This window comes from Marmota monax, unplaced genomic scaffold (genome assembly GCF_021218885.2).
Source record: "Marmota monax isolate L192 unplaced genomic scaffold, Marmota_monax_Labrador192_F-V1.1 WCK01_AAM20220418_F8-fsc00024, whole genome shotgun sequence".
In the NCBI taxonomy this organism is placed as follows: Eukaryota; Metazoa; Chordata; class Mammalia; order Rodentia; family Sciuridae; genus Marmota; species Marmota monax.
The window spans coordinates 10344548-10365864 of NW_026695224.1; the positions used below are offsets into that span (position 1 = coordinate 10344548).

The 21317-nt window shown below is 54.4% G+C and overlaps 1 protein-coding gene and 1 pseudogene across 13 annotated transcripts in view; one reads left to right on the forward strand and one right to left on the reverse strand.

The window, feature by feature from the left end:
* The window catches only part of Slc12a3 (solute carrier family 12 member 3), a 32045-nt gene extending 15248 nt beyond the window's left edge, over positions 1-16797 (forward strand). For 6 of the 13 annotated variants that reach the window (XM_058575804.1, XM_058575808.1, XM_046434334.2 and 3 more), the window contains 10 exons: positions 124-264; positions 1485-1591; positions 2764-2846; positions 3715-3792; positions 4458-4559; positions 5839-5950; positions 8879-8965; positions 9611-9746; positions 11084-11151; positions 16361-16797. In XM_058575804.1, the coding sequence (XP_058431787.1) occupies positions 124-264; positions 1485-1591; positions 2764-2846; positions 3715-3792; positions 4458-4559; positions 5839-5950; positions 8879-8965; positions 9611-9746; positions 11084-11151; positions 16361-16502 (1056 nt within the window). In that variant the 3' untranslated portion in view covers positions 16503-16797. Of the gene's footprint in view, positions 1-123; positions 265-1484; positions 1592-2763; positions 2847-3714; positions 3793-4457; positions 4560-4981; positions 5819-5838; positions 5951-8878; positions 8966-9610; positions 9747-11083; positions 11152-11880; positions 12737-13679; positions 14276-16061; positions 16297-16360 lie in introns of those variants that run through there. The other 7 variants (XM_058575807.1, XM_058575810.1, XM_058575811.1 and 4 more) reach the window with 5 other exon arrangements.
* A 1214-nt stretch (positions 16798-18011) lies between these two features.
* Positions 18012-21080, reverse strand: LOC124086579 (cyclin-dependent kinase 4-like; annotated as a pseudogene).
* Positions 21081-21317: the final 237 nt, after the last annotated feature.

The window sequence follows — 21317 nt, forward strand, 5'->3', positions numbered from 1 at the left end:
ACTGTGGGCCAGGAGAGGGACTGGATCCCAGGGCAGAGGGGGACCGTGGGCCAGGAGGGGTACTGGATCCCAGGCCAGAGGGGGAAGGCAGCCCCTGACATCACCTGCCCCACCCGCCCACAGGGACCCCGAAAGCAGAGGATGCCCGAGCTGCGGCTCATTGCCCACGGGCACACCAAGTGGCTGAACAAGAGGAAGATCAAGGCCTTCTACTCTGACGTCATCGCCGAGGACCTCCGCAGCGGCGTCCAGATTCTTATGCAGGTGTGGCGGGTCGGGAGCCTCCCTGCGGGGCTTATTACTTCAGGTGCACCCCGAAAGGCAGAGAACCCTGGGGATCTAGTTTAAGACCTGTTTGCTGCAACAAGAAGCCCCCCCCCACCTTCTTGCACCTCCAGATCTACTCGTGCGGGCGGGTATGTTCTGAGCCTCGGGACTTGGGCAACTGATATGGAAGCCGGTAGGGGTTCTGTGACCTTGGCCAGTTGCTGTTTTTTGTTTTTCACTTTTTTCCTCAGGTATAATTTACATAAAGTAAAGTGAAAAACAGTTCAGTGAGAGACCAATAGTGTCCGTGGGTCCAGGCACCACCTGGTGCACCTGGCTGCCACTCAGCTCGAGATCTAGAGATCTAGAATGCCTTTGCTCAGGGTGCAGCTCCTCGGCAGAGCACTTGCCCTGCATATGCAGGAGGGAGGCCCCGGGTTCAATCCCCCGTACAGAAAAAAAAAATAAATCAAGAACATTCCACTTGGCCATTCATTTACTGCTCAGTTATCTTATGTAATATGAGACACAAAGATTAAATTATAACAGTTGCTAATTCTAGATCAACATATGAGCATCCTTCTCAATAGTTATAACTATTTTTCAAAACAACAACAACAACAAAATAAAATGCCTGGGTCTTTTTGTGGAAAGTAGAGGTGATGGTTTTATGAATTTACTAAACATGGTGAATGTGCTAGATCCACTAAACTGTATCTTTTGTATTTTGTTTTGGAGTTTTTTAAATTCTTCAAAATTTATGTTTTTGAATTGTACGCTTAAAAATGCTTTTATTATGTGAATTTAACCTCAAGATTTTCTAAATTTTAAAATATTTTTTAAAAAAGGAGAGAAGTATAAAAGATGTGTGGATGAGATGACCCAGGAATACTCAAACTTGACAGGCAAACTCAAGTCCTGCACTAAGAGAAATAATCTTCTAGAGAAGCAGGACCCGGCGCATTCCCAGGGCTTGGGACAGTGCAGCCGGCTTGGCTCCGAGAAGGCCCTGGGGCCGCCCTGGCTGTAGCTCTACCTTCTGGGGCTGAGTCCAGGTGGACAGGCCCCTGACAGTGGGGATTCCTTTCCTAAGCCCCCACAGCAGGGACAGAGGGCAGCTGGACTGAGAAAGCCTACCCTAGTCGCAGGACAGAGCCCCACTAGCTGGGAGGCCTGCCCTCTAGCCGTGCCCATTTGACCAACACTCCCTCACACAGGCCGCAGGTCTGGGGAGAATGAAGCCCAACATCCTGGTGGTCGGATACAAGAAGAACTGGCAGTCTGCTCACCCAGCCACAGTGGAAGACTACATTGACATCCTACAGTGAGCCAGGGCACGGGCAGTGGGGCCTGGGGTCTGCTGATTTGTGCCACTAGGGGTTCCTGGACCTGGGGAGTGAACTGGAACCAGTGGGGACTTAAGAAGTTGAATCCACTGTGATCAAGGCTTAGGGAAGGTGAAGTTTGGCAGGGACCAGGCAGGTGTAGGACAATAGGGAGCAGTGGGGACTGTGGTGAGCTGCTCTAGCCGATTGTACCCACACAGAAACGTGGGCCACACCGTTGCCAGATCTTTAATATTCCAGAGTAGCTGGAAGTGTAGGTCTGAGTTCGACAGCCTCCGTGTGGGCTTCAGAAGGCCCAGAGGTCTGTTAAAGAGATGGTGTCGCTGAGAAGGGAAGGGAAACCAGACCAGGACTGAACTCCCTGAGTGGACTCCGCCCCCTGATTCCTGCAGCCTGAGGTCTTTGCTGCACAGAGGCCCGAGGCCTTGCGTTCCTTCAAGAGCCAAGGCTGAGAGCTGACGCCCTGGGACCCGCTCCCTGCTTCCCGGTCAACTGTTGACTGGCTGCACAGCTCAGGGGACCCTCCCACTGCCTCTAATGAAATTGCAAGAGAAGGTGGTGGAGAAACTGTGTCTAGGCTCCCCCGGCTCCAGTGTCCTAAGACAATCCTGAGGGTGTGAGTGAGACAGCCAAGGAAGCAGTGCTCGGCCCACTGCCTCACACTGAAGTGGTGGCTTTTGCACACTGTGTCAATAGAGCAATCAATCAATCGGGCATGCGCAGGAGTCTTCTAGACACTCGTTATAACAGCCCACGGCTTGAGTGAGGCCTGTCCTGGGGTCACGCCTGCCCTTCAGTTCACAGTGACCAGCTGGTCCCTTCCTTGGTTGTGTGCTTGTGGACAAACCGTTCCATGTGTGTACCTGTAAGGTGGAGACGATATCGACCACCCCACCCTGTGGCAGAGCTGTGAGGGTTCACCCAGCTCTCCAGGGGGAAGCCAGGCCTGACTGAGTGTCCCTCGAGGGGTCCCGGGCGACTCTCCGGTTCTGTCTGCATACTTTACACACAGGGAAACTGAGGCCCAGGGGGGAGAAGGAGAACGGTGGGAAGCAGGGCCATCTTGGACACCTGGTCTCCCGGGAGCCAGGTCACCTCCTGGGTGGGAGCTGGGGCTGAGCCGAGCCTGACCCCCTGCTCCTCTTTCCAGTGATGCCTTTGATTTCAACTACGGCGTGTGTGTCTTGAGGATGCGCGAGGGGCTGAACATCTCCGAGACCCTGCAGGCTCACGGTGAGCACCCGCAGCGCCGGCTCAGCACGCTGTCCCAGACCAGAAGGGGACCCCAGAAACTTCTGGAACCCAAGTTCTTTAAGCAGTGCAAGGAAGAGAGGGAAAATGCATAAGGAACTAAAGGTCACAGGCTCATAGAACGTCGGCCCTGGATGGTCACTTAGAGACCATCAGGTTTCCAGGTGGGAAAACTAAGGCCCAGAAGGGGACGTGACAGTCCAAGAGGATGCTTCTAGCTGGGCAGCGTGGAGCTGCTGTGTTTTCCATTTAAAAGTCCAACTCTGCAGACTCTGAATTACTAGTATTTAGAAATGTAAAAGACATAAAATTCATGGAGCCAGATGGAGGGCAGAGCCGGGAGCTTGGTGGGTGGGACTCTGCGTGTCACGGAGGGCTGAGGGTGTACCTGGCCCAGGGAGCTGGTCAGTAAATATTTATGCAACCAACAGTGACCAAGTCGGTAGCCATGCTCCTGTGCTGCTCTAGGCACAGTGGGTACAGCAAGGGCCAAACAAAGCCCCTGTCCCTGGGGCAAAGCAGATCTGTACAAGCGGACACTCGGTCATCTAGTGTCTGGCACTCAACACAGGTGTCCAGGGGAGGCCTTTTGGCCGCGAGGGGCAGGGCTGGGGAAAGCTGCCCCCAGCTCAGGGGCATCCTCACCACCAGGTGGGCATGAGCTTAGCCTGTTGGAGGAGCAAGAGGGGCCAGGGCAGGGCCAGGGCAGGGCCAGGGCAGAGGGAGGCGGGTCTGAGTGTGGTGGGGCCGTGGGACTCTCCTCCCAGTGTTCAGGGAGCCCTGCTAGATGGAGAACCCAGTGTTCCCCAGGTGAGGGCACCCTGCAACCCCAGATGCCCCTCTTTTACAGTTAATCCTGTGTTTGACCCAGCGGAGGACAGCAAGGGCACTAGCACCCGCGGGGCCAGGCCATCTGTGTCGGGCACACGTCAGTCCCCACCCACTCGGAGGCTCAGGGTGTTCTGGCCCAGCAGGGGCTAGTGGTGGCCACCTGGGGACTCGGTCAAAGGCGATGGTTGTTCCTAGTGATAGCAGCGGCTGACTAACTGGGCTGAGTAACCCGATGGGCGTGGCCCCTGTTCAAGAGCGCAGGTCCTGGTGGAGACGCTGGGCCTCCAGGACCCAAGTCCCTGCAAGGCCCCTGCGGGACCTGTCTGATGTAGGCTCAGGGAGGGGTAGAGTGGCAGTCTTCCGCTGATGCCCTGGGAGGCAGGGGAAGCTGCCACAGGCACAGGGGACTCCTGTGGCGTTCCTGAGGGGCCCAGGAGAGTGTGCAAGGGTTGGAAGAGCATGCTTCCTCCCGGAGGGCCGCCCCAGAGGGCATGGGGTCCCCCTGGCTGGAGCCTGGGGAGGGAGAAGCTGAGAAGCAGGGGGGGGCATGCGGCAGCCTGTGATCCCAGGGTCTCCGCTCCTGGTCCACCTGCCTGAGAATCCGAGTCCTGGCGCCAGGAGGGAAGTGCACGGCCCCGGCCAGGCCTGCTCGGCTGCGTCTGCTGCTGCGGGCACAGTCTGGGCCTGAACGGCAAGCCCACCTCTCAGGGTGGCGAGCCGTTTCCAGGAGGCTGGCTGCTCTGACCCCCTCCCCTCCCGCAGTGGACCCTGAGGCCCTGGTGCGGGAGGAGCAGGCCAGCACCCTCTTCCAGGCCGAGCAGGGCAAGAAGACTGTGGACATCTACTGGCTCTTTGATGATGGAGGTCAGGACTCCTCAGATGTGGCTCCCTCATGCCCTGGGACGTCTTCCCTGCCCGTCCCTGCATCTCTTGCCCTGACCTTCCTGGCTGGCTCTTGTCAAGGCCTCTGCTTGGACCTAGAGTCCAGCAAAGTGGGCAGGGCCCCAGACCCCTGGATAACTGGGTTGAGTCATTGGATGGGCTTGGCCAGGGCGTCCGGCGGGGCCCCTGTCCCTGGCCTCTAACTTTTTCAGCCGTGAAGTGGAGAGAGATGGGGGCAGGGCTGAGGCCAACCTCAGAAGAACGTCCTCACTGGATAGTCCTGGGGGTCCCAGCCACCGGCAGAGTTGGGGACAGGGGCCAGTGCACAGGACAGCTATTGGAGTACTCTCCACAGAGACACACCTGCCCTGTTTTTCCCTAAAACACGACTCTTGTCTTTATAGTTCCCACCTTTGACAGAGTCATAGAAAATACCCCTGCTTCAAAAGAGGACAACCAAGCCTCCGGGTCCCCAGGTGCTACCTCCACACTTCTGACCAAGCACAGGTCAAAAATGTTCAGGAAGAACATTGTGTCTGTATGGACCCTGTACAGACTTTGTCCTTGTCATTATTTCCCAACAATAAAGTACAACAACTATTTGCACAGATTCACATTGTAGCTGGCATTCTAGGAGATGGTGTAAAGTACACAGGAGGATGTGGGTAGGTGACATGCAAATTCTATGTCCTTTTATACAGAGGACTTGGGCACAGGTGGATTCAGCACAAAGGGGGCCCTGGATGCAATCCCCTGCGGACACAGAGGAGGACTGTATACTCTATCAATGACAGATAACTCAGGCTGAGCGCTGACTACCTACCTCTGGCCAGTGCTCTAATCTAACGTCATCTCTTTTACAAATAAAGAGACCGGGACACACAGGACTAGGCCTTGAACACAGTGGCTGGTCCTTGGTCTCACATGGCATGACAGAGAGGGATGCAGGCTCCCACCCATTGGCCAAATGTTCAATTTTCCAGAAAGGCCCTCTCTCTAGATGTCCATGTGCAATTCCCCCCCGTTCACTACCAGCTTGTGGTGAATATTAAAAATATTTAAAAACACCACTGCTAAATAGACCCTAGACACCAGGCACCACGGCCACCGGGGTTTAGCCAGGTGAGTTCTGATGCAGGCAGGTAAACCAGGGTCCAGAGAGGGGAAGGGGTCTGCCTATGGTGGCAGTAAGGGACAGGAACCCACCAGGGGCTGTCCCCTGAGAATTTTCCCCTTGGTTTCTGGGGACCCTCCTTGCCAGGCCTCACCCTCCTCATCCCCTATCTCCTTCGACGCAAGAAGAGGTGGAGCAAATGCAAGATCCGGGTGTTCATTGGGGGCCAGGTCAGCAGGATGGACCAGGAGAGGAAGGCGTAAGTGGGGGCCCCTTCCCGTCCCCTGCCCTCCACCGCCACCCTCAGGTGGGCCTTGGAATTGCCCAGAGCTTGGGCAGGCTGTCTCCAGCCACAGTGATGGCAAGGGGGGTTCTGGCCAGGAGCGAAGTTCAGAAGTGACTTCTTGACCCCCTTTAATCAGATACCCACACCCTGGGCTTTGCTCTGACAGGGAGGGGTGATAAGATTCAAAATCCCAAACTCCTCAAGGAGAAACCCTTGTGAAACGAAGGAGGGAGGGCCCCTTCCTCCTGAGAAAGGAGACAGGAGATAGAATCTTTGAGGATAATGTCCCCAAAGTGTGGAACACGGGAGGTGAGAGATGACTTGAGTGGCCAGGAGATGAGGCCACACCATACCACTGATTCTTTACGTGAGAAGTGATTTTTTAAAAAAATATTTATTTTTCAATTGTAGTTGGACACAATACCTTTATTTTACTTATTTTTATGTGGTGCTGAGGATGGAACCCAGGGCCTTGCACGTGCTAGGCAAGCGCTCTACTGCTGAGCCGCAACCCCAGCCCGAGAAGTGATTTTTTAATCCCCCTTCAACTCTGTGGCTGATTTGGTGGGAGAAGATCTTGGTTTAGTGTTGGTTTGTCCTTCCCCTCAGTAGCCATGCTGAGCTCCCTGTCTAAGCAAGAGGAGCAGGTCTGGGCTCACAGGCTTGGCCAGAATTTAGTGACACTGGTTTATTTACTTGGATTTTAAGTATCACTTCTTTCTGCCAAGACATGTTTATTTTCTGTTTCAAATAGTAATATAAAAATTCCTTTTGAAATGTATCTAAGTGTATTAGTTGGTTTTCATTACTATGTTGACATACCTGAGGAAGTCTACTTTATAGAAAAAAGAGGTTTGTTTTGGCTCATGCTTCTGGAGATGCAAGGTCTAGGGGTTCTATCTGGTGATAGTCTTCTTGCTGGCAGAGTCCCCAAGTGGCTCAGGGTTTCACATGGCAAGAGACAGGGAGGGAAGGCAAAAGTGGCTGTGTGTATCTGGTCTCTCTCCCTCTTCACATAAAGCCACCAGGATTCAATCTTGGGGTACTTTATCCAGCCCTAATCACTTCCCAGAGTTCACCTCCTCCCTGCAAACGCCACAGTCAGATTAGGTTTCCACCCTCCTTTCGCTGGGGATTGGACTTCACCGTGAGTTCAGGGGACAAACCAGATTCAAATCACAGCCCTCATTTGGAACACGTGTGGGTTTGTAAACAGACGAGGAGGAGGACAGTGAGGCAGGTGGCCGGAGGTGTGGACTTGGCAGGAGTCAGGCAGGTAGAGTCGGGCAACTGCTGCTTCACAGCAAGGTCACGGGAGGTCAGAGGTCGTGGGGTGAGGGTCTGCGGTTTAATAGGCAGAGGGAAGAACCCTTGCACTAGGGTTTCCAGTGCCCTCTGCAGCAGCCCTGGCTGTGACACGGTGGTCAGGACAAGAGGGGAGTCCTGGCCACTGCCCTTGTCCATGCCTGGGCCATGCCCATGAGCTCCCCCTCTGCTCACCCCAGAAGCCCCATTTCTTTGTTGTCATCCCACTGAGGACTTTGCCACTCAAAGGTCCCTTCTGTGCAAGGCCGGGGAGGCGCTGCTTGGGAACAGTAGCTCCTGGCCCCTGGGGTGTCTGAAAAGCACCTACGCCGTCAGGGCCTCGGCTTCCGGTCCAGGCCTGGGCAGGGGGTGGTCAGTACAGCTGGCTGAGCCCAAGGCCTGGCACTGCACACCCTTCACACAGAGGTTGTGAACACTCACTCCTCTGCCACCCAACCGTGACCTTCTTGGGCCATGTGACCTGCTCTCTCAGTGACCCCAGGGCAGGCCTACGCTGCCACCTGCCCAGGTGCTGCCCAGGCCTGCTGGCCCCAGCCACTGCCGCACACCAAGATGGATCTGCCCATAGCTCTGCTTTCCAAATCCTGCTCCCCCAAGTTCAAGAACCAGCCACTGCTTGACTGCTGGGCCCAGCTGGTCATTCAGGCTGGTCTTCCAGAGGCTCCAAGCTATCCCAGCTGGCTCTTTGCCATCGCTGTCCTGTCCATTCCTCTCCACCAGTGAGTCCAGCAGGCCCTAACCAAGGGGGCACACTGGGACCATGTGTGACTTTACCAAGACCTGCCCTGCCCGGGGAGTGTGACTCAGCAGGTGCTAGCACCAGGCAGCACACTGTTCTGAAGGCCCCGTGGCAGGTTCCAGTGTGGACTCTGGCCTGGGGATGCGTCTCGGTGGTAGAGCTCTCGTCCAGTAAATGCAAGGCTCTGGGTTCTATTCCCAGGACTGAAAAAAAAAATGTCAATATGGACATCCCCCTGCCCGAACCCCTTTGGCCTTCAATGATCTCCACCACGCACCGTCCAGCCAGATCGCTACCCGCTCTGTGTCATCCTCCTGACCACTCCCACCACAGTGGCTTCTCCTCTCCTGTTAAATCCAAAGTGGTGCCCGAAGCTGCCCTCCTGCTTCTCTGCCTGGTTCTCACATTTCTTTGGTTCCCTCAGGAATTTTAATTTCCTCTTTTCCAACTGTCCTGTCCCCGGGGCCTGGCAGCGTTGGATCCCCTGGGAGTTGGTTAGAGATGCAGAATCCCCGGCCCCAGCCAGACCAGTGAATCAGAATGGACATTGTCACAAAGTCTCGGCAGAGGTGTAGACACGGGCGTTAATGATTGCCAGGCACTAAGACAGAGGTGGCCACCAGACGCTTGGGAAATCCTGGTCATGCTTTTCTGCGTCACTTGTCATGAGCTGACCTGCTTCATTGGTGACCCTGATTGTCTGTCCCTCCTCCTCTGTTAGAATGGCAGTGCCAAGGGGCAGGATGGGGTCTGTTTGGCTCACTGCTGTCAACAGCAGAAACTTAATAAAATGTCATCGAATGAATACACTTAAAAAGTCTCCCTCTGCCCTCCAGGATCATTTCTCTGTTGAGCAAGTTCCGACTGGGATTTCATGAAGTTCATGTCCTTCCTGACATCAATCAGAAGCCGCGGGCGGAGCAGTGAGTTCTCTGTGTCAGGGGATCTAAGCAGAAAGGCCAGCGGTGTGCCCTGCAGACCTGCTGCTGGCTGGGACCTTGTTCCAGCCCCTTGGGCTCTTTGGCTGCACTTCATGCAGGCCGCCTACCACACCTCAGGGCCTTTGCACATTCAGTTCGGTTTGCTCTAGCCACTACCCCCCACCTCCACCTGTGCATAGCTGGCTTCAGGACAGACTCCTCAGCCCTCGCAAGGCCTCTCCTGACCCTGATTTTCTCTATACCAGGATTCGGTTTATACATTTATAAATCCCCCACTTTGTATTTATTTGCCTCTTACTGCATCAGAGCACGGGATCCAGGAGGGTGCCCAGTCTGACCTGGAGTCTGTTGTGTGGCTCAGAACCTGACACAGACCGGGCCAGTGACCGCCTGCTGAGTTAGGGGCAGGTAGAGTCCAGGCCCACCACTGATGATGGCTTGGAGAAGTCTGGTGGAACTCCAGGTCTAAGTGGCCAAGTCTAAATCACACTGGGGCCATTCCCACGTAGATGGCAGCATTGTTGGGCCCCGCTCTGTGTCCCCGTGGCCTCCCCTCTAGCTCCCTCCAGGGTCCTGGCTTCTCTGGAGATGGGCCATCTCACGGCCTCTCCTGTGTTCTCTCTCCAGCACCAAGCGCTTTGAGGACATGATCGCGCCCTTCCGCCTGAACGACGGCTTCAAGGACGAGGCCACTGTGGCCGAGATGAGGCGGGACTGCCCGTGGAAGATCTCAGATGAGGAGGTCAACAAGAACAGGGTCAAGGTGCCAGAGAGGGCAGGGCCTTGCTGGGTGGGGACGAGCTTCCTGAGCCCAGCTGCCCTTGACTCCCAGCCTCTGCGGTATCCTCAGGCCACAAATGCTTGGGCTGACAGGTGACCGGCTGTGAACCCAGTGCTGTCCTTGGCACGAGAGCCTGATCCTTCTGCCCATTAATGTCCCCGGCAGTGGGCAGGAACTGGCGGGAGTCCTTCCTCTCCTCCCCCATTTCTCCACACCTGGTGGAAGGATTCGTGACTCAGGTTTGGGGGCTGAAGTATCACTTGTCCCGTGATGGACAGAAGTGCCCCATCTCCCTCAGCCTGTGCCCGCGGCCTAGATGCAGGCAATGCCGCAGCCACCCCTTCCCAGACAGGACAGTCAGGACTCTGGTAGGGCTGAGAGAGGGCGTGTGCACGGTGGGGGCTCTTCTTCAAGGTGGGATGAGCCACTGGAGGCCCAGGGCCCTGGGGACAGACTGCAGTGGCCCAGGCTCGTCAATCCTTGAGCTCTACTGCTCTCCACTGGGGGTGATGTTGTCCCCTTGGGACATTTTGAAACATTCTTGGATGTCACACCTGGGGAATGAGGGTTGCTCTCAACACCCTACAATGCACAGTCCGGGTCCCATAACAACAACAAAAAATGTCACCGGAAATGCGCATAGCGAGAGGTTGAGAATCCCTGATGTGGGCTAAGTCACCGCCCCTCAGTTTTCCATTCTCTAAAATGGGGTGTCCACCTGCTCTCAGATCTTGAGCGTCAATCACTTCTGAACAATATAAAGACAGCCCCCCCCACACACTCTGGAGAAGCCCCTGAGCCCAGAACTTATACAGCCAGCTGACGCTTTGGAAAATTCTGGATAAAGTGCACAGGAAGTCCCCCCATGGTCTGTGGCAGGCAGTGGACCCTCCCTGCTCTGCGTTTCCTAGTCTTTCATTCAGGGTCTCTTTGTGACCAGACCCTCTGCCTGGTGCTCTGCACAGTTATCTCACAGGACCCTCCCCGCGTCCCCCACCCCCAGGACATTTCATACCTCGTGAGGCTCAGGAAGCCCACGGTGCTCTCTGCTGTGAAGTGCCAGGGCTGAGTTTTGTATCCAGTCAAGCTCCCTCTTCCCACTCTCCTGCTGGACATGGCCAGAAAGTCAGGCAAGGAAAAGCCCCGGTGGCTTCTGGGAGCAGGCGAACTTGGTGCTTGATTGTGACGAGGGTCCCCTTCCTTCCTGGGGCAGAGAGTCTAGTCATTTAGGAGAGTCAGTCACGGTCCGGTGGCCTTGGCAGGGGTGCCGCTGCTCCCAAGGACGTGGGAGGTGACCGCCCGGCTTCCCCTTGCCCCAGTCCCTTCGGCAGGTGAGACTGAATGAGATCCTGCTGGACTACTCCCGGGAGGCGGCCCTGGTGGTCATGTAAGTGCAGCCCACTGGCGGGAGGAGCGGGAGGCGTGGCGGGAGAGAGGCTCAGGAGGCGGGTGCCACAGGGTGGCGGGGCCCCAACTCCTGTGAACGCGGCCCGGCCTCGCTTGAGTGCCAACTGGCCGAGGTCTAGGCGCTCCCGGGTCCCAGGCCCTGCTGACCGCTCTCCCTGTTGCCTTTTCCTGCCAAGCCTGGCTTGCCCCCGAGGGGCCCAGCTAATCCTCTTTGGCCATCGGTCAATCCCTCCTGGTGTTGGTGCCCAGTCTGGGCAGCAGAAACAGAGCCTGCCCCAACCCCCACTGTCCCTATTGGACCTACATCCAGTTCCAAGCTGTCCCTGCTGGGTGTCAGCCTGGGCTAAGCAAGTGGAAGGTGACAAAGGCTCAGTGTGGCTCTACCTGATCTGAGACTAGTAGGGAAAACGCAGTCCACCAAGCTGGGGGGTGGGGGGGGGAGCCTGCAGCCCAGAGCAGGGGCGGGGAGTGGGGGGGGCGGCAGCTGGACAACCACCTGGGAATTCTGCAGGATGGACAGGAAGCCTGCAGAACCTGTTTGTTCACACCTGCGAGCTGGGCTCAACCGCATAATTTGCAGGCCTTCTGATAAAATGAAAATGTATGGCCCCTGGTCAGCGTGCTGGGCTGTGGGCCTCCTTTCCAAAGAAAACTCTTACATTCCCACACAGGATACTTGGACTTTCTTTCTTTTTTTTTCCCCCTCTAGTATTGGAAATTGAACCCTGGAACATTCTCTCACTGAGATACATTCTTTTTGTTTTTTGTTTATACATATATATTTAAAGCTAAATATTTTTGACACAGTATACTTACTTGTTTATTTATTTTTATGTGGTTGCTGAGGTTCAAACCCAGTGCCTCACACATGCTAGACAAGTGCTCTACCACCGAGCTACAACCCCAGCCCTTTTTTATTTTGAGACAGGGTCTCACTAAGTGGCCCAGGCTAGCCTTAAACTTGCAATCCTCCTGCCTCAGCCTCCTGAGTTGCTGGGATTATAGGTGTGCATCACCACACCTGGCTAATATGCTTTTTTTTCCCCCTAAAAATGTCTCATGGTGCTGGGAAGGAAGGGACAGAGGTGGAACATAAATGATCATAGGAGGAATGTCGTTGTAGATGGAGGGTGTGGGCATACAAATGCACAGCAGGTATTTCAACACTCACGTGTTTGAACATTCCCATAAATCTGCAAAGTAAGGGCTGCCTTGGAGAGCAGCCACGATATCGTGAGTAGTAAATGTCCATGAAGATTGCTTTTCTCTGGAGAGAAGGCCACCACACACTGTGCTTGGAGTGTGTGCTCATGTAGAGGGGGTCCAAGACTCTGGGCGACGGCCCCGCCTACCTGTGATATGCCAGCTGCAGTGGTGCGCACCTGCAGTCCTGCTACTCAGAGGCTGAGGCAGGATGGTGGAAGGATCCAGGGAGCCTCACAGTGCCTCCCAGAGCACAGATTCCCCTCATGAGGCCTCCGCTCTCAGGACCTATTCACCTAAAAGTCCTGCCTCCTAAAACCTAATGTCTAATGCCAGAGCCCTGGGAGTAAAGATTTCAACAGGTGAGTTGGGGGGCACCCATATTCAGGCCATAGCCCTTTGTTAGGACTTGCTAACTTTGGTCCCTCCAGTCTCTTCATATGCACCTGTATAGTGGGACCTAGAGAATTTTTAATGATTCTAGCACCCTATGCCGTGTGGAAGTCGCTGTTTGGGGCAGATTAGCATAAGAGCACAGGAGTCCTTCCCTGGGCCCCAGCATCCTCTCCTGCAGGTGCTCTCAGGACGGCCTGTGCTTTGCCTGGAGTGAGCTCCCTGCGCTCACTTCTGGAGGGCTGTTATCTTTTGCAGCACAACCGTGTGAGAGGAACTCCCCCTCGCAGCACTTTCCTGTGCCATTCAGGCATGTCAAAATGATGACAGCAGAGCCTTAAATCAAGTGGAAACCCTTCTGAGCTTGGGCCCCCGAGTGACCACCCAGGTTGCATGCCCAAGAAACCGATTCTGCCCCAAACAATAGATCCTGCGGCGTTTAGGGAGATATTATTCTGCAAAGAAAGTGCTCGAGTTTCCTTCCTCTGGAAACAGTGATAAAGAAAGGGACCCGGTTTATCTCAAGCCTAGCAGAGAATATTCTAGGGCACAGATGACCCAGGGTGTGGACGGGATCAGAAGGCAAGACAGCAGCTTCATCCTGTCTCATGGCTTCCAGACGTTTCCTTGGGTGGGGAGCCGGGTGGGTGTGCCCCCGCTTGTGCACAGGTGTGCAAATCACAGCTTTGTGGTGCCGCCTTTGTTCAGAGGAGCAGGTTTGCACACTAGCTCACTGTGTGACTGTGGATAAAATGACCCCATTTCTCTCTGGCCCTGTTTCCCTAATGATCAAAAGAAGACTTAGGGGCTGGTATTTCCAAGATGCTCTTTCTTGCTAACATGCCATGATTCCAAGTTTATTGGAATGAATCCATCTCTCAGGTTGTAAGATGAGGAATTTCATCATGACAGGCGACCTGGGCTGGTGTCTCTCCTCTCCTCTCCCCCTTCACCCCAAGGCTGCATAGGGAAAGCCCATCCTCGGCCCGGCATCCTTATGGGATTAGCTGATACAAATGGCGAAGTGTCCTGGCGCCTTGGAGAAGCGAGCTGCACCCACCCGCCCACGTCACAGCCGCAGTTGTTGCCCACAGGGGCCCTGGGTTCTTGGGTCACCTCCATGGGGAGGACAGACAGCTGCATCTGTGCTAGTGATCTCCAAGCTGGAGGCAGGCCCGGGGGTTCTGAGCTGCTGGACAACTGTAGGAGCCCAGGATCCTGCATTCCCCAGAAATTCTGTTGTTGTTGGATTTTTTTTTTTTTAAACTGGGCATTGAACCTTGAGCTCGGCCATACTTGCACAGCTGCCAAAGCAGCCTGGTCAACCGCCCAACAGCCTTTTACTGTCCCAACAACCTGTTCTTGTTGGGGTCAGACACCTCTTTCTTCTGTAATGGCCTTCTCCTCAAAGTGAGACAGAGCTCTTGGACATTGCACTTTATGAATCGGACCTCTGTGGTACTCAAGGCACCGGGCCTTACTAATTTTCAAAACTGTGTTTGAATCAACCTCTGCAGTCTCATTTCAGAGAGGAAGAGCCGCCTCGGGAATTAGGCAACTTGCCAGGGGCCTCATGGGTGGGGAGTGCAGATAGGATCCGGGTTCGTGTCCCTAGGTCCTGTTGCAGGGCAAGCCTTCGGCATCTAGTTAGCTCCAAGAGATGTGATCAGGAACACAAAGCCCCTTTGTTTTGGAGCGGCTTTGTGTCTGAAGATTAGTAGCCTAAGATGGTGCATCCTGTGCAGAGGGATAAAGGGTGTCATTGATTGGTGCTGGGAGTGGTAAAGGCATCTGTCCCTTGGACAGTTGGACAGTCCCCTATGGAAAGGAACCTTGTTCTGAAGCTTGAAAGGAACCGCGGGAGTCATGGGTGTCCGCTGCCCCTCACCTTGCAGGGACCAGTTCCCTCATGGGCATTGAAGTTTGTGAGTTTGTTCCCTGAAAACAATGTGACGTTTCTGGACAGCCCCTTTGTGGTTTCGGGCACATCCGTTCGATCTGGAGAGCCTGGTTTTACATTCTCCTGGGTCTTTTTCCTGGAAAGTCAAAGGAGGATGGCAGTGGCTTAGTGAGGTGCCCTTGCTCCCACCACTACTCCAGTCCTTGGGGCCTTGCTTTTTAAAGGAGGGTGGCCTTGTCCTTAGCAAGGCTTTGATGAGGCTCTAAGTATGAGGCAGCAGCTCTCTGGATTTCTAGCCGTCCCCTCAGCCTGCTCAGGGGGGTGTGGGGGTTGCGGTGATCAGAGTCAGCAGCTGGGATGATCCCAAGGCCCTGGCTGAGGCCCTGCTCTGCCAGGTCAATCGTAAGTGGGGACAGCAGCTGCTGATGTGCGGATTGCTTCCACTGCGCCAGGTGCGGCTCCCCAGCCTGTGAGCTTCTCCTGGAGGGCCCAACCTGTGTCCCCAAGGATGTCAAGCACTTTGCCAAAGCTGTGACTGGCAGTTTCTCTGAGCCCAGAGCCTGAGCTCTGGTCCCCACACTGCTCCGCGCTGCCTGCCTGCTGCTGCCCCAGCCAGGGGGTCAGTGCTGCAGGCCAGGCCCGTGCTCAGGGCTGTGTCCAGGTTGATGAAATGATCAACCAGTGAATAGACTTTAGGGAGAACAGACACCTGCCAAGGGCAGTCCCGGGTAAGGATGGGTGGCCAGCCGCATGTGGTGGCCAGCTGGGTCTCTGCCAGAGCCACGCACCCAGCTGTGGTGGCCATCCCAAAGCATTTTTGGAATTCTCAAGATGAAAGAAAAGTCACTTCCTGAAATAGCCACAAAAGCATGACTGAACAGCGTTCCAGGGGACATCTGGGTATCTGCTCAGCACAACACAGATAAGGGCCTCCAGAGGCAGCGGTGGGATCCGCTCCCAGGACTTAGCAGGGTGGGGGCAGGGCAAGGACACTCTGCTGCAGCCCACAAACATGACACACTGGGTGGCCACTGGCAGGCATGTGGCTGAAAGCAAGCCTGGCCTGATGTGAGTGGCAGATGGGTTGGGACCTCTCACTTAGCAAACACACACTGGCCTAATTGTATCAGACCGTGTTCGAGAACAGGGGAAAGGGCAGAGAACAGGACAGACCCAGCCTGCCTGCAGACCAACACACAGTCCAGACAACAAATCAATACATCCACAGATGCTTTTGAGATTGCAAAAGTCTACGAAGACAATAAAGTAGGGTAAGAGGATGAAGAGGATGGGTGGCCTCCTTTGGGGAGGATGACCAGAGGAGATGCATGTAAGCAGAGAGCTGAGTGGTTCAAGGAGCCAGCCTGGTGAACAGCTGGGGCTCTGCCTTCTAGGTGGATCATGTGCAAAGGCCCTGAAGCAGGAGCACACTTGGTTAATTTTAGGAAGGAAAGAAAGCCTCTGTGGCTAAAGAGGTATGTGTGAGGCTGAGGAAGGGAGAAAGTGAGATTGTGAAGCTTGGTGGGGACTATGGAGCATTCCCCGCAGGGGACATGCAGGCCATGGTTTTGTTTAGAAATGCCTCATGGCTGAAGATATATTTTGAGTAATGCCCTGCAGGGTGGCAGGAAGGTCTTTCTCAGGGTGGGTAAACCCTGGGTGATTCCTCTCCTGCCCTCTTCCTGCCTTGCAGCACCTTGCCCATAGGAAGGAAGGGGAAGTGCCCCAGCTCGCTGTACATGGCCTGGCTGGAGACCCTGTCCCAGGATCTCAGGCCTCCCGTCGTCCTGATCCGGGGAAACCAGGAAAACGTGCTCACCTTCTACTGCCAGTAACTCCACGATTGGCCATCCGAGCCCGAGCCGCAGGTGTGGGGGACAGGTTGGAACTCGACCAGCTCCATTCCAGGGACAAGCCTCGTGTTCTGTCGAGTGTTAAGTCCTAGCATCTGATGATCTGACTGCAGAAGGATGGAAGATTTGCACACTGAGGCTGGACCCCACTTCCCCTGGGCATGTCCTTGGAGCCTCGTTTTCATAGACTGGAGAAGCAGCAGCTGGAGTTGTATGGAAAATTCCTGGGAAGATCCTATCTCTCTAAAAATTGTCTTTTGATCTTTATGATCCTTAATTAAGATTTCAGTCTTTCATTTGTATGCAAATTGAGTCAGCGATCTGGGTGTGCTTCTTGGCCTCTCCACTCACCTTCCTTGGTAACCGCCCCCCCCCCCCCCCCCCCCCCCCCCCCCCCCCCCCCCGGCCTCCGACCACCAGGACAGCCTGGAGTCCACTGTAGGGGCCCTGGGAGCTCTGAGAAAGGGGGGGCCTCTGAGCCTACACAACATGCAAATTTCCTCAGCCACCTCCCTGAGACTAGAACCCACACACAGAACCCACCCAAGCAGAAGGATTGGAAAAACAACACTTCTTGCGAGGGCTGATGGCCTCCATTCTTTTCTGTTCTGTTCTTCTCTTTTTGATGCTGGTTGAGATCCACTAACATGATTTTCAGACCCCCTCATGGGTACTGACCTGCGATTTGAAAAACAGGCTGGCCTTTCCTCTGGGCCCTGGGCTTGTTCCCGCCCAGGGAGGCTGGCTGGCTGGGGAAAGGTCATCGCTGCCACCTGCCCGGCTGGGCCTGCAGGGGAGGAGTGGGGTCTGACAGCCTGGGGGGGGGGGGGATGGGAGTGGAAGATGAGCCTCCAGGCAGGGAGAGCAGAGGAGTCTGAGAGGTGCTGGCCGCAGGTGTGGGGAAGGAGGGAGAGTAGAGGCGGGGACACCTGGGGGGGACAGTGCCAAGAGGCAAAGGATCAGAAAGGAAGGGGCAGATCAAGTCCCTGGTGGGTGAGAGGACCCACCAGGGAAGGATGGAGAGCAGATGGGCTGAGCTGTGAGCAGAGATGGGAGAGAGGAGGAGGATGGAGGTGGGACTTACACCTGGCTCAGGGAGGGGCACTCCAGTTGGCACAGACTAAACCCCTGGAACGCTGGCACCCACAATGCTAGAAGGAGTGGGGCAAAAATGGAAGGGCATCGCCGCTCTGGACGTATCTGCTCGGTGTGTGACAGCTGTGCCTTCTCCCAGTGCCACCAGGGCGGCCGAAGGGATAGAGGTCTTCAAGTGTAGTCTACCTCCTTCAAGGTCACTCCAAGGTTACTTAGTCCTGGAGCCTGTCTCCTTCTTGGGGTTGGAACCCAAAGCCCTTCAAGCACTTCTCAGACCCCCTTCCCCCCACTGCAAAGCCTCAAGGCTCAGGAGCCCTGGAATTTACTGAGCCCCCGCTGTCCTTGAACTGCCACCGCTTTGCCAAGTTAGACAGAGGACTGACCTCGTCCCTGGGGACCTGGAGACCGGCCTGCCTTTGAGCTTGCAGTGGGCCCCTGGCCCCGCCCCAGCTCTGGGAAAGGCCAAGCTGTCAGGGAAGCCTGCTTTCTGGAGCCTCATGGAAAAGGGTTCCTTGGCAAATGGGGCCCTGTCTTCAGACCTCAGGGAGTCCCCCATCCATGGCAGAGAAACTTTTGGCTTTGAACATTTAAAAAAAAAAAAACTCTCTTTCATTATGTTGGAACCTATAGATTTTTAGCAATGTGAGTAACTTTTTTTTTTTTAATTTTTTAAAAAGTCTTTAACAGTGAGGTCCAGAACAATGAAAGGAATAAAAATATGTTTGCTCAGTCAACAGAACTTACTTGTTTTGGAACACACTGTTTTTCAACTCTGCTGAGTATTGTGAAAAAATTAACTCTTGTTTCCTCAACACTGAGTTGGACTTCTCTCCTGGCTCTACAGGTCACACTGCCGGATTTCCACACGAACGTTCACAGTGGCCATTGATCTTCTCTTTGCTTCTCTTACATGCATTTGCAGACTCGTGGGAGCCTGTTTTCCTCAGCCTTTGTGGAAGTCTCCAGGCATTTTGGATCTTACCTCAAAAAGAAAAGTGGAGAGGTTGGGTGGAAAGGCCCAGGTATAGCCATCAGGAGAAATGAATTTGAGTTTCAGCCTCTCTCCAAAATTGGCTGTGTACCTCAAATACATCCCTTGACCTCTCTGGGCCTCAGTCTATGGAATGAGAGAATTGGCCTGTCTGATGGTGGTTTGGCCCCGGCAGGGTTGACCACAATCGTGGATTGTAGCAGGGGACTGGCATGGGGTGGGGAAAGGGGTACACATTCTTCAGTCCCCCCCCAGTACCCCTCTTTCTGCTACTTTGCTGCAGGGGCCTTTGGCTTAGGGGATCTCCAAGATGCTCCAGGGCGTGGTTTTGAAGTGGCACCCCCTTTCTCCACAGAAAAGACTTAACTGGGCTTCTCCAGAAATCTTCACCCAGACTAGTTTTAGGATTGTCAGCAAAAGAGTCTCTGAAAAAGAGTCCAATGTAGATAAACTTCCTATTTTCATGTCACCCTGTTTACTTGGCCACTGGCCGAGAAGATACCAGCACTCCAGGTGCTGGACACCCCTTACTAGTTTTTCACAAACATATCCAGTATAGTACTTTGTAGAAATGTGCAAACAAGGCCTCTGGCCTTGAGCTGGGCTTCACAGAGATGTCTACATTTTTTTTCTTTGTCTTGTTTTGTTTTCCTATATAAAAAAGGACCCCAATATCAAGGTAGGGAAGGGGAGGAGAGATAGACCCCTTAGTGTATAGAAATGGGGGGGCAGGAGAAGGATAAGCCTCAAAAGGAAGGGTGGATATAAAATGTCATTAAGGCAGCAAAATATTCTCTGTAAAAAGTTGGGGGAGTCTTCACAGCCTCAGAGAGAAAGGCAGAGGTCGCCTTCTCAATGAGGTTTTCTCCACTCAAGTGTCCAGAAGAGGGAAAATGGCAGCATCTCTTCCTTCTGTGGCAGCCACCCCAATGCTCATTCTGGATCATCTTCCTTATGTAGATAAGAGTGCTGCAGGGCTCGGAGGGCAGAGATTCGCTTGTGTGGGTTAAAAGTCAGCATTTCCAGCAGCAACTGAGCTCCAGACTCCTCCATCTCAGGCACCACTGACTGCACGGGGCGAGGTTCTCTTGGAGGAAAGGCTCCTCGGGGTAGAGATACATCTCGGGGCCAGTCATCCTCTGGAGGCAGCCCAATCAGGTCAAAGATTTTGCCCAACCGGTCAGCTTCAGAGTTTCCACAGAAGAGAGGCTTCCAACGAAACATCTCTGCAAAGATACAGCCAACGCTCCCCATGTCCACAGGGGTTGCATACGTAGACTGCAGAAGAACTTCGGGAGCCCCATACCAGAGTGTAACAACCACAGGTGTAAGGGCCATCTGGTAGCTGTATATTCTGGCCAGGCCAAAGTCAGCCAGCTTGACTGTCCCACCACTTGTCACCAGAATATTTTCTAGCTTCAGGTCCTGATGAACGATGCAATTGGCATGAAGAAAATCTAGGCTGTTAGAAACTGGTGCATCAGATCCTTGATGGTCTCGGCTGGCAAGACTGGGGGTGGTGCCTTGTCTAAATAGGTTCTTAAGTCTTGGTCAACATGCTCAAATGCTAGGGTCACCTTGATTTCCCGGTGGGTCCGGGAAGTAGCACAGACTTCCATCAGCCGGACAACATTGGGATGTTCAAAAGCCTCCAGGCGCCTCAATAAGGCCACCTCACGAACTGTGCTGATGGGAAGGCCCCCTCCAGCTCCTCCTCCATTGAGGACTCTCATACTCTTGAGGGCCACAAAGTGGCCACTGTGGGGATCACGGGCTTTGTACACGGTCCCATAGGCACAGACACCAATTTCAGCCACTGGCTCATACCATTCTCAGATAAGGGGAGACCCTCACTGCAGGCCAAGAGCTATGAGGGCAGGCCTGTTATAGGGACCCCGGAGCCAGTTCCTTTGGCGCCATACACTCGAGCTCCGTCCGGGGCAGCTGGATATTACGGGAGGGACCATAGACACAGACCGCAGGCTCGATGTCTACATTTTTAAGATATTACCAACTGGGCTCCATGGTAACAGCTGGAAGGGGGAGAATAGAAAGGGGAGAAGAAGCTCTCCCCTTCTCAGTTGTTGTCCTTGAAGGGTTAACTTGCCCAGAACAGTGAAAGAAAAAGCTGCTTTTATGTGAACTTCTGCAGACTGTTAACTTCTGAGCCCCTCCCTTTACATGCTGGGTATAAAACTCTGAAACTCCTTGAACTCGGGGGTTCAGGGGATTAATTGATTACAGCAAAAGCTGTGCCCTCTGAACCTGGCTGCAGCCAAATAAAAGTGTTTCCTGCTGTCTTCGGAGCCTTGCCTCCTCTGTCCCTACAACCGTTTGGCCAATGGGGCAACAGTGGGGATAGGAGATTTCCGTCCACACTGCATTCTCTCTCTTGCCTTTGGATGACAAAGTGCTTCACATTATTGAGTCTAGTGGTGGGAAGTGAGGGCCCCGAAGTCTCCCTTCGGCTAGAAACCCTGACCCCCAGAGATGGGACCTCAGAGCCCAGGCCCTGCCCAGCCCCTGGCAACCCCCTAGCTTAACCCCCGTGGCACCCCGTGCCCAGTTCGTTAGCTCCCATTTCCCTTTGGCATTTCAGCCTTGGCTTTAGTGTCCTCCTTCGGTTTCCTCCCAGACTTCTTGTGGCTTTAAGGTGACTACACTGTGGCTCATTTCCCACCAGAGGGTTTGCTGCCTCCCACTTCCCTGGG